Source organism: Pezoporus flaviventris, unplaced genomic scaffold, assembly GCF_033815535.1.
Source record: "Pezoporus flaviventris isolate CSIRO_AGI_PZ_B2104156 unplaced genomic scaffold, CSIRO_AGI_Pfla_v1 ptg000097l, whole genome shotgun sequence".
In the NCBI taxonomy this organism is placed as follows: domain Eukaryota; kingdom Metazoa; phylum Chordata; class Aves; order Psittaciformes; family Psittacidae; genus Pezoporus; species Pezoporus flaviventris.
In genome coordinates this window covers 619,715-631,472 of record NW_026892645.1, presented here as the reverse complement: position 1 = coordinate 631,472, position 11,758 = coordinate 619,715, and the positions used below count along the sequence as shown (strand labels likewise).

At 58.6% G+C, this 11,758-nt stretch overlaps 1 protein-coding gene across 3 annotated transcripts in view; it reads left to right on the top strand.

The window, feature by feature from the left end:
* Positions 1-4,700: 4,700 nt before the first annotated feature.
* Positions 4,701-11,758, top strand: part of VAV2 (vav guanine nucleotide exchange factor 2) — a 103,779-nt gene continuing 96,721 nt past the window's right edge. For 2 of the 3 annotated variants that reach the window (XM_061476871.1, XM_061476873.1), the window contains exon 1: positions 4,701-5,211. In XM_061476871.1, coding sequence (XP_061332855.1) covers positions 5,008-5,211 — 204 coding nt within the window. In that variant the 5' untranslated portion in view covers positions 4,701-5,007. The remainder of the gene's footprint in view (positions 5,212-11,758) is intronic. The other variant, XM_061476872.1, reaches the window with a different exon arrangement.

Here is an 11,758-nt window from a genome sequence, read left to right as displayed (position 1 = left end):
CCCCGCAGCTCTGGACCGGGTTTGCTGCCCTGCAGACCGGATCCCGAAGCCGCAGGACAGACCTGAGGGTCAGAGCCGAGAGGTCACCAGCGCCCGGCCCCGAGGGGCGGGGGCCCTGCAGGGATGCGGGAGGCGGCGCTGCCCCCGCCCCGCTCCGGAACCGACCCGGGCGCCTCCGGACGGCTCCGCTCCGGGGCGGCAACCGGGGGGTGCGCGCCAGGGCCTGGCCGCGGGTCCCTGCCCCGCCACGGCACCACCACCCCCCCCCGCCCCCCCGCGCGCTCCCTCCGGCCCCGCGCACCCCCCCCGGGGGCTCCCGCCCCCCCCGGCCCCCGGCCCCTGCTCACCGCGAACCCGCGGCCCGGCCCGGCCCCGCCGCCGCCCGGCGCAGCAGCCGCGGAGGCGCGACCCGAGCGCATCACGGCGGGAGGAGCCTGGCAGGGGCGGGGCGGGCGGCGACGGGGCCGCGGGGATGGAGCACCCCGAGGGGGGCGGTTACCACGGGTGCCTGCGCTGCCCATCACCGCCCATCACCGCCCATCGCTGCCCCATCGCTGCCCCAACACCGCCCATTCCTGCCCCATCCCTGCCCATCACTGCCCATCGCTGCCCCATCCCTGCCCATCACCGCCCATTCCTGCCCCATCGCTGCCCCATCCCTGCCCATCACTGCCCATCGCTGCCCCATCGCTGCCCCATCCCTGCCCATCACCGCCCATCACTGCCCATCGCTGCCCCATCCCTGCCCATCACCGCCCATCACCGCCCATCGCTGCCCCATCCCTGCCCATCACCGCCCATCACTGCCCATCCCTGCCCCATCCCTGCCCCATTGCTGCCCATCGCTGCCCAGTCTCCTGGCGGGTCACAGGAGCAGCAGCCACTTGTGCTGCAGGGTGCGTGGCTCCTTTGGACCCCTTCACTTATGTGACCCTGTGACCACCCCTGCGCAAGGCAATGGGGGTAGGAACACCCTGATGTGAGCTGGTACCTGGACAACCATCCTGCATGGAGAGGAGTGGGATGGAGCAGCATCTCTGGTACCCCATGAACCATCGCTCTGGTGCATGTCCTGGGCCCGACTGCCATAGAATCATACAATGGTTTGGGCTGGAGAGGACCTTAAGATCATCGAGTTCCAACCCCCTGTCACGGGCTGGGACACCTTCCACTAGAGCAGGCTGTTCAAGGCCATGGTATAGAGTATTCACAACTTCCTTGGACAACCTGTCCTTTCCAGGCACAGTGAGAAACAGGTTTGGAGAGAGCTGTGGGGCTTATTCTTTTTCAGATGGTGCTAAATTTAAGCCCTCAATCTTCTTATCTCCTGTTAGCGCAGCACCACCTAATCTCTTGTGAAGGGGCTGATGCACCCATTGTGTCAGAGCTGCTTGAGGTGCTGGTGCTGTCCCACTTGGCCTTCATGGGCACAGCCACAATGCAGGGATCCTCTTCCATCAGATAGAAGGCAAACTGCGATTCCCTGTCCCAGGAGACCCAGACCAAACACAAAGAAGAGGGAAGAAAGAAGAAAGTAAACCTGAACACGCTAGTGGAGCAGTGACTCTCAGAAGAGCCGCGACGCTGCTGCCCCATCGCATCCCAGCAGCGCCAGGTACCGGCCCCACCTTGTGGGAGCTGCAGAACAAAACCCAAAATCGTTTGGTGGATCCCGACTTTGTTTCCTGGCTCTGGTGAGGCTCTGGCGGGGATGTGACCGGTTCTGTCACCATCAGGCTCCAGGCACAACAGGAGCAGCCAGCACGTGGGGATGTTGCCAAGATAAGGCAAGGAGAATGGCTGAGAATGGCAAACCTCTGACAGCCAATGGCCAGCTCTGAGCATCCATCGAGCCCTTTGTTGGGAGTCCCTGTGACATCTGCAGCAGGACCCTTCCCACATAGACCTGGAAGCAGCAGCAGTGGATCGACGAGGTGAAACCCCAGTGCTGCCCAGCCAATGGTTAGTTCCTCTCCTCCCTGCTCCAAGGAAACCCTGTGTCTGTCTGCTTTGCTTGGGCCTTGCTCTGCTATAAGATGTGGCAGTGTATGGGGCTGGGCTGAGTGAAGGTCCCCTCATCTGCTCCTTAGGGCTGTGAAATGCTTTGGGTGGGTTTGGTTTTGATAAGGAAGATGCTGAGGTGGAGGCTGTTGGAGGAAGGTGCTGAGGGAGGTGTCCCAGCAGCAGAATGATGGTGTTGGTGTTTGTATTGAGCACACGGGGCCATACCAACCCCGTGGGAGCCTGTTTCCAGTGGAGCTGCACTCTCAGGCACTGCTTTTATCCAGGTTAAACAAAGAGTGGCAGCAGATGCTGCACCGGTACCAGCACAGAGTCCAGTTCATGCCTCATGCACTGCGCTGTGCCAGGGTGATTTCCCTGCTCTCCCCGAGCCTGAGGCAGGGGAGAACTCGTGAGCTCTCCTGGCAGGAGCACGGGGCTCTTAGGGGAGGATCCTCACAGTGACTGCTCCAGGGTTCGAGCTGCCTGGGCAGGCAGGGTGCGGGCTCACAGCAGTGGATGGACCAAAGGGGGAACCATTGCGCGTACAGGGTGCCTGTGCGCGGCTGACGGTGAAAGCACCCCGCAGTGTGTCCCTCACTGCTGAGCCGCTCCTGCGGCGAGCTGCGACCTGTACGGGTCTCTAAAATAGCCTGTGAAAGGAGATCAGGGCCCGAGGGTGATGGGGATGCACGAAGCTGCTGCTGGCGATAGGGGCTGGGGCAGGATCTGCTCTGGGCCCTGAGCAGGGGCTGGGGCTTGGTCTAACCCAGGAGGTGGCAACGGCAACACACAGACCCTGGCACCGGGACACGGGGGTTCTGAGCTCTGGCTCTTGTATATGAGGGGTGTTTTCACACGGCTGCTCCCTGGAGTGATGGCAACACAACAGAAAATACCTTTACTGTGAGAGCTGCCCGTGTGCTGTGGTTGGTTTGTGAGGTACAATCACCTTGCACATGTTCGCGCATGGAAGTTTTCCTTCTTTCCCTTCCTCCCCTTCTTTCCTTCCTAGTTTTCCCTATTCCACATTGGACTGCGAAGGAGAAGCTCTACACTGGGTCTCCAGCAGAGGGTACTGCCGCCTCTGCCTGTGGGGCAGCAGCCTCAGCCCGGGCTGTTCGTCATTCCCTGCCGTTCCCTGCCTGTCCGTCATTCCCTGCGTGTCATTCCCAGCAGCGCCAAGGGGCAGCAGAGGAGGACGTTTGTGTGATCTGTGGCTCGCAGGGGACGGCCGCGTGTGCCGGGCACAGGCTCCTCTCTTGTCGTGCTGCTGCTTTTCGGTTGTTCACCCCTTTCCTGCCGCCACCCCCCTTCTGCACCAGCGCTGTGGTTGCTGCAGGGGAGGTGAGATCCCGACTTCTCCAACGCCTCCCCCAGCGGCCGCCTTCGCAGCTGCGCGCACTGCTCCGTCCAGGGGCCAAGGGCTGCTCATGGGGCAGCGGGAGGGCCAGGCTGCAGCTCTGACACGCATTCACCCATCTCGTCTTGTCCCTGCCTATGGACCTGACCCCTCAGGGCAGATCAGTGGAGGGTCAGCCAGTTCCCCCCGGCAGCCCCGTGATTCCTGCCCGTGGGTGCTGCTGCAGAGCCAGGGGGGACCTGAGATTTGTGAAGAGCTCAAAGACTGAGAAACTTATTCTGAGAAATCAAATCACATCCATGGGATACCAGGAACTGGGGCCTGAAGTCACCCCAGAGTGCACCCGGGCCAGTGGGGTTCTGGTTGTGAGACTGGGGTGTATGGATCTGCTCCTCCTTGGATCATCCCACCCCTCGGCATCACATGCACCCGACCGAGGCAGGTTGAGCACATCAGGCTAAAAGGGTCTTATTCAAACTAACCAGCCTGCCGAGCTGTGCTGGGAATGTTGAACAATTGTTTCTTGTTCTTTGGAGGGATCCTCCTTCCTCTGCTGAAACTGAAGGCTCGTGCCGGCAGTCACTCTTTCTTCTTCATCTCCACTTGGCTCCATTTGGAAGAGATTAGAGCAGCGTTTGCTTGACATCCAGGTTAAGAGCTTCCCTTCGTCCCAGCCTCGGCTTCCGGTTTTGCTGATCTGGGAAGCCGGGCTGGAAATTAATCGGCAAACTCTGGGGAGAGGATCTCGGAAGCAAACTCGGAGCAGATTTGCAAAGGGGCTGTTCTGAACGGCACTGATTTGGGTGGAAATCACCAGTGAAAACCCGAGATTTCTCAGGAGTTTGCTGCCAAGGAGCTAATGGCCGGGAGTTGAGGCTGTTAGTAAATACCCCGGTAATTAATCAAGGGAGTTGTCTTTATGCTTAAAACTCGAGGAATCCGACCGCGTGTCTGGGTTAAACCTCTCCCTGCAGTGTTTGCAGCCCAAACACGGGGGGAACACCGGGACCGCGCGCTCGGACAAAGCCCGTCCTGTGTGTGCGGGCAGCGGGGTCCCGCAGGGGACGGGGGGGCCCCGGCAGCGGCACCTCGGCTTCCGTGAGCGGGGGGCGGCGGCGGGAGGGAGCGAGGGGACACGGAAAGGGGGAACGAGGGGGAAGTTCCCACTGGGAGAAGAGCGAAGGCGGCGGGAGGGCCCCCCCGGGGCCGGGCTCCCGCAGACAAAGGGGCGGTGGGGCCGGGCGGCTCCTCCCGCCTGCCCGGGGCGGGGGCAGGTTTCCGCGGGGCCGGGGGGCGCGTAGCGTGGGGCAGCGCCGCCGTGTCCGTGCCGTGTCCGGAGCCCCCGCTTTGTTCCGGGGGGATGCGGCGCGCGTAGAGCCGGGGGGCGGAGGGGCCGCGGCGGGGGCAGGGGCTGCCCTCGGCCGGAAAACTCCGCGCCGCCCCTCTTCCTCCTCCTCCTCCTCTTCCTCCTCCTCCTCCTCCGCAGAGCCCCGGCGCGGAGCGATGCTTCCTCGGGCGGCGGGCGGCGATGGAGCGGGGCGGTAGCGCGGTGCCGCGGAGCAGAGCAGCCGCCCGCTGCCCCTGAGCGGCGGCCGCAGGAGGAGGAGGAGGAGGAAGGCCGGAGCGCGAGCACGGCGGCGGCCATGGAGGAGTGGCGGCAGTGCGGCCGCTGGCTGATCGACTGCAAAGTTTTGCCCCCCAACCACCGGGTGGTCTGGCCATCGGCCGTGGTCTTCGACCTGGCGCAGGCGCTGCGGGACGGGGTCCTGCTCTGCCAGCTGCTGCACAACCTCTCCCCCGGCTCCATCGACCTCAAGGACATCAACTTCAGGCCCCAGATGTCCCAGGTAGGAGGGTGCGGGGCCAGAGCGCGCCCTGCCCCGGGCGAGGTGTTGCTCTTTGCAGAACTTGGTGAGACGGGGAATGGGAGCGGGTTCTGGGGGTGCGCGGGACGCCGGCTGCTCCGGGCCCCCGTTGCATCCCAGGGTTGCCCCTGGTCGTGCCGGGAGCGGGGAGGGCAGCGCGGTGGGAACCGGGGCGGGGGACCCCCCCCCACACCCCCCGGGACAGAGGGAAACATCCCCGTTCTGTGCGCAGTCATCGCGGAACAAAAGCAGATAATAGGGCGAAGAGGAGGAGATGATGGGGATGGCTCCGGGGCGGGTTAACGAAGCAGCAGTTGTGCTTTGGGGTGCTGGAGGAGCGCGCGGCGTTGCCTCGAGGACAGGACTTTGGCCGGGAAGATTAAAAGCAAAATAAGCAAAAAATCTACACCACGACCGAGAAAGAAAATAAAGCCAAGACCCCCCCCCCCCCCAAAACCCCGCTAACGGGGGTGCTCTGCAGCCCTGTCCCCAGCCCGGCCACGCGGTGCCGGTCTTGGTCCCGTCCTGTCCCCGCGGGCCGGAGCTCCCGTGCCACATGTGCCGTGGGGTAACCGGTGAGCCCGGCCCCGGGTCAGCGGCTCGGGCCCCTCTCCCTGCACCGCACACGGCTTCCAGCCCTTGGAAGCTTCGGGGCTCCCTCCCTGGAGGTGTTCCCAGGTCCTGGTGTTTCGGTGGGAGCAGGCCTGAGCAAACGGGAGAAAACAGAAATGAAGCCCATGTCGGGGCGGTCGGGGTTTAGGTGCTCGGCTCTTGGTTTTGCAAGACGAGCGGCGCGGCATTTGCATGGGAATCGGGAAGTGAAAATCAGAAACAACTGCAGTGGGGTGCTGTGTCCCCCTGCCCGCGGCCCCTGATGTGATGAGTGGATGTCAGCTGCTGGCTTTTGGTTTTGAGCAGCCACAGGCGTTATTGGTAAAAGCGAAGGGAAATTTCCTGGTAGCAAGGGCATGCGAGACTCCCTTTAACTTTATTAAAGCATTGGGAGATGAATAATGCATAAGGTGAACACGAGCTCTGGAGCTGCGCTGTGGCAGCCCCTGCCTCCCCGGCAAGCGCCTCTCCCTCCTCCTGGAGTTGTGTTCCAGGGTGATGGTGTTGTGCAGGTTGGGCCTCCTCGTGCAGCCAGACGTGACCCTGGGTGCTGGGAGCTGCTGCAGGCCAGGACACGCAGTCCTGGGGACTGGGACGTGGGGCTGTGCTTTGGGATTCTGAACGTGGGGATGGGGCTGCTCGTGAGCCAAAGACCCCGATCCTGCATGGCGCCAGGGTGCGAAGCCTCAGCCCCATGGAGAACCCAGCCCGTGAAAGCTGCTGGTGCAGAGTAAATAACAACACAGCCCCAGAGGCTCTTCCCCGGGTGGAACAATGCCCTGAGATTTCCTCTTGGCTTTCCAGGCTATAAACTGATCAAGCTGTCTTCCGTACAGAGTGATGCTTCCAAATATAAACTGTTGTGCTGGAGCTGGAGGTGTAGGGGACTGGGGCGTTCCTAGAACGTGCTGGGAATGGCACTGCGCTGCTTTTTTTAGTTGTAAGGAAATACTGTGATCCTACAAACCTAATTTTGGTTCGGTATTTCCCTGTGGGGAATGCAGAAGGGGTTGAAACATGGTGCCTGTGATCTAGGGGAAGATCCCAGGGGTGGCTTGGAGCAGAGGCTCCTGCTACCCTTGCCTAGGCAGGTGATGCTTGTTGGAGCTGTTTGCAGCCCAGCTGCCCTTAATGAAATCACTTTCTGCTCACCCCACCTGGGTGCTCCCAGCTTTAGGAGTGTTCAGGGGTCGATGGTCAGGACCTGGTGGTCAGAGGTCAGAACAGACCAGCACAATCTGAAGGAAGCTGAGCCCTGGGGATGTGCAGAGCCGTTGTCTGGTATGTTATGGGTGCTTGTCCTCAGCTGGGATGGGACCCAAGTCAGTCTAGATTTGAGTCGTTCTGCTTGCTCTTATGTGTTTGGTGTTTCTCTGGCTATTCCTGGATTTGGGAATCTGGCTTCTCCCCTGGGGTAGCTAAAGACAGGAGGCATCTTGCTGCTCTTCACCTTGGTGCCTCTGCTGCACTGGCAGCCTGGGAGCTGTGGGGAAGGGCCTGTGAATGGTTTGGTCTCTCCAGGCCAAATTCCAGCAGAAGAGTGTAGGAACCCATCTTTGTCACGCAGCTGTGATGTGTTCAGAAGGGATGCACGAGACAGAATGCGCCTGGAAACTTCTGAGGTTGTGTTTGGTGATAAAGGCACATTCTATCTGGTTGGGCTGCTCACAGCTCTGCCTTGCTGCAGAGATTACCGGGGTTTTAGTAATCAGTCAAAATGCCAGGGGGCAAGACACTTGTGCTCGCCTTGCAACACCCAGCAATATTCTGTCATCCACCTTTCTCAGTGAATTAAATGGGGTTGTGCAGGTGTGTAATGAGAAACAGATTTTTGCCTGAGGTGAGCATCGTTTCAAAGGCCAGCGGTGAAATCACATCTCTGCAAAGAAATGCTGTAAGATCCAGACACTGAGGTGTGCGTGTTTGTGTGGTTTTAATCCCCTTCCGTGCTGCTTTGTTCTTGCAGCCGGGGAAGGTGTGAGGAAGGTGAGCGGAAGGGAGCTGGAGCACTGGGTCCTGCTCCTGCCATGGGTGAGGCTGCAGGATGTGTGCTCTGTGCTGTGGAGAGCTGAACCCTTGTCCCGTCCTCCTAAAGTCTTCCCGTGCCCGTTCCGCAGGGAGCCCAGGCTGGTGGAAGGGCCGGGCTGGCCACACAGCAGTGGTTTATTTGTGCTTAAACAAACAAGTAAAGGAGTAAAATCACCTCCGTGGGTTGCAGTTTCCAGTTTGCTTTGCTTTCCTGCTCAGTTCCAAAGCACCGAGTCTGGTGCTCGGTGGAGCCTGGCAGGGTGAGGATGGGGTGACCCAAAGGTACCGAACCTCCACAGACACTAACAAAATAACCGGGAAGAAGGTCCTAAAGCTCGCTTCTCTTCTGGCCTCACGTGCCCTGCAACGGGCCTGGAGAAGAACTCCATTTCTGCTGATTGCTTTGGCTGGAGGGGCTGTCTCTGGAGGGGTGGATGAGTGCATTTGCCCTCAGTACTGATTGATCCTTGTGTCTGTTCTGTGGTCAGAGCTCGGGGGTGCAGTTCAAGCTGTGTCCCCTGTGCAGGATTTCTCCTCAGCTCTGTGCGGAGCCGCCTCCAGAATCCCGCTTCCCTCCCTGCTCCCCAGTATCTAGCCCTAACCCCCAGCGCTGTGGGGCAGCCGCTCTGGCATCCCAAGCTCCAGTTATAAGATGGAGATCTCCCAGCTTTGGGTTTTCATCGATAATGAGGTTGCAGTTGTAATGTTGTTAACTCTATGGTCAGATACAAATCAAGTGACTCCTCACTGGTGTTTCAGCATGATGAGGCATAAAAAGTAAGTGCAGTAGAGCCCTGCGGGTGTGGGTGAGGTTGATGCTTGGTGTGTGAGTTTTGCTCTGGGGATTGTTGTTATTTTTCAGCTTCTTTTGCATTTGCCTTGGATAAAATTGATCATTTGTGAATCTGATGCGTGCAGGGAAGTGCAACCCTGAGATGGGGGCTTCCTGCTTGAGCAGACACCTTGTGGGTGCTGGACACCTTTGCAGGTGGGGCTCACCTCTGAAGAGGAATCACCTCTGAAGATGGGAGCCTCTATGCCCCATCCTCCCATTGCCCCTGTCCTGGCTGCCTGGGCACACTGTTGTGGTGTTACCTGCCACGACACTGACATTCCTCCTTACATAGAAGCTCTTCCCTGTGAGGGTGCTGAGGCGCTGGCACAGGGTGCCCAGAGAAGCTGTGGCTGCCCCATCCCTGGCAGTGCTCAAGGCCAGGTTGGACACAGGGGCTTGGAGCAAGCTGCTCCAGTGGAAGGGGTCCCTGCCCGTGGCAGGGATTGGAGCAGGATGAGCTTTAAGGTCCCTTAACCCAAACCAGGCTGGGATTCTGTGATTCTATAATGGGACAAGTGGCAATTGTTCTCTATAGCGAAGCAGCTGCACCTTTCTAGGGCTTGATCACAGGATTTAATATGAAGACTGCTGTTGATAACATGTCGCATTCACCCTTCTTCTAAAGTCAGGCTGGGCACTGCTAAATGTCTTCATTTTTTTCCTGCTTCAGAATCTTCTGGATACTTGAAATGAAGCAGCCGTGTATGTAATGTGTGTATCTGTGTGTGCAGACTCTGAGTTAGCAGTAATGGGCAGCTCATTAAGGATTCTTATTTTGAAGCGTATTGACATCTCCCTAGAGATAATCCATCTCGGTCTGCAGCGCCTGGAGGTTCTACTGGGGCTCTCGAGACTGCTGAGACACAGCAGATGTAATTGGTGTGATGACTTGGCTGCCCACTGCTCTGTTCTGCTCTTATTAAGGAGCCACACAGACAACTGGCTGCCTGGGATTGATGGGTGTCCCACCTGCGCCAGGCTGAGCTGTGCGGGGAGCCTGGAGAAGGGTCTGGAGGATGGCAATAATTTGATACCAAAGTCCTGTTTATCAGTGATGAAGGTGCTTATCACCATGCCCCATCCCTGGCAGCGTTCAAGGCCAGGTTGGATGGGGCTTGGAGCAGCCTGCTCTAGTGGAAGGTGTCCTTGCGTGTGGCAGGGGGCTATAACTGGGTGAGGTTTAAGGTCTCGTCCAACCCAAACCAGTCTGAAATTCCAGGATTCATTTGCTGTCACAACAGGGTGGCTTGTGGCAACTGCTTCCCTCAGCTGTGGGGGAGATGAAGGCACGTTGGCCTATTTGGTATCCGTAATTGTTCACAAGGCTTTGGGATTTCTGACATGCCACTTAAAGGCTTTATAGCCACAATGCTTGTAATTACTTCCATATGTCATGATAGCAGCTAAATATGATTGTCTTCTCGGGGTAGTGGGTTGTTTGAGCAGGGTCTGTGTAGCTACTTTCTCATTTACCCTGCTCAGGTTCTCTGGCTTTTTATTTACTCTCTGCCTCTTGAAATTGGGTTCTGTTCCAAAACAGGCTATAAAAAATGGCCTCATTACATATCCCTGTTTACTGTGTCTCAGTGACTTCCCGTTTGGATGTGCTGAGCTTTACAAAGGGAAAAAAGGTGCTCTGTCTTGTGAGGCCCTTGCAAATAGAAGCTGGTTGCAGGCTTTCTTCCCAGCCCCCTTCCTGCCTCCTGCGTGTCAAAGAGCACCCTAAAACCTGGTGTGAGCTGGAGGCAGTACCCTCTTTTTAGCTGTTTGGCCAAGCTGCAAGTTCTAACTGAACCTGCAGCTCCTATGAGTCCTGTTGGGCAGGAGAAGGCGGAAGGTGTCGGATGGATCCTGCTGGCTCTGCCAAGAAACATGAAAAGCAGTGAAAACTTTTTTCTTTCCCCCTGGAATGATTGATGGGCACTAAATACCTGCATTAAAAACCTAGCAGGAACACTCGGATGAATAGGTGCCTTTAAAGCACAAAGCCAAAAAACCAGGCAATTTGGTAGCTTTTCAAGTTGGGACCAGTCTTGGAAGCTGCCTTCTATCTCAGCAGCATGCTGATGAGCTGTAAGCAATGCTCAGCTTGTCCCTCCTTCCTGCTGGCCATCCCTGTGTTGGGTGAGGAATTGGGGCTGCAGGAATTGAGGCTGGATGAGGCAGGATGTGAGCTGGGGCTGTGGTTACATGGGGGGGGGGTGTTGAGTATCCCCACCTCACCGCTGCCCATCTCCCATGGGCTTTTTGCTCTCCAGCTCACGTGGAGCCAGAAGGGACCTGGGTTTGGCCCAAGAAAGTTGCTCCGAACTGACCTGAGGGCAAATGTTTTGATCGGCTTCCTTGCCCCCCCTTAAAGAGACAAACCTCCTCCTGCAGCTTTGTGCCTTCTCCCCTTGACTCCCCCTAAGTCCGTGTTTAGTGGCCCCTGCTCGCACGTATCCCAGCAGCAGAGGCTGGGCTGGGAGCCCCAGGGTCCCATTGGTTCAGGTGGGGTTCAGTGAGCTTGGCAGCACCTCTGGATGTGAAGATTCTCTGATTTTCAAAGCATGGATCCCCTTCCACAGCAGCTTTTTGTTCTTCTTTCCCTTTCTCCCCTCCCTCACACTGCCCTTGACATCAGCTGGATCCCTTGGACTCTCTGAGATCCTAAAAGGGTCCCTGTGGCTGCTCTCCCAGCAGCCAGCATAGCTTTTGAGTCTCCCATCCCACCCAGTGACTTGCTGGTGCCCCCTCAGGGTGACCTACTCTGGTGTTCACGCAGTCCCCGATCTGGGGGCTCACAGTGCTGCTTCCATGAGCACTGGCCCTGTCCCTGCCCTGAGTCACCCCCAGCTCTGCTGTCGGTGTTAGACCCGGGGCTCTGATCCAGGGGTATCAGCCCCAGGGCTCTGCTCTCGCCACGTCCCGGGGTGGCCCATCCTGGGGTGACTCGTGTCACCGCTCAGCAACCTCCTGGGTTCCAGGGCCACCCCCATCATGTGTCCTGCTTGTTCGAAGCTGTGCCCTCCGATGCCCCTTTTGGAGGGGAAGAACCTTCTTCAGGGCAGCTGT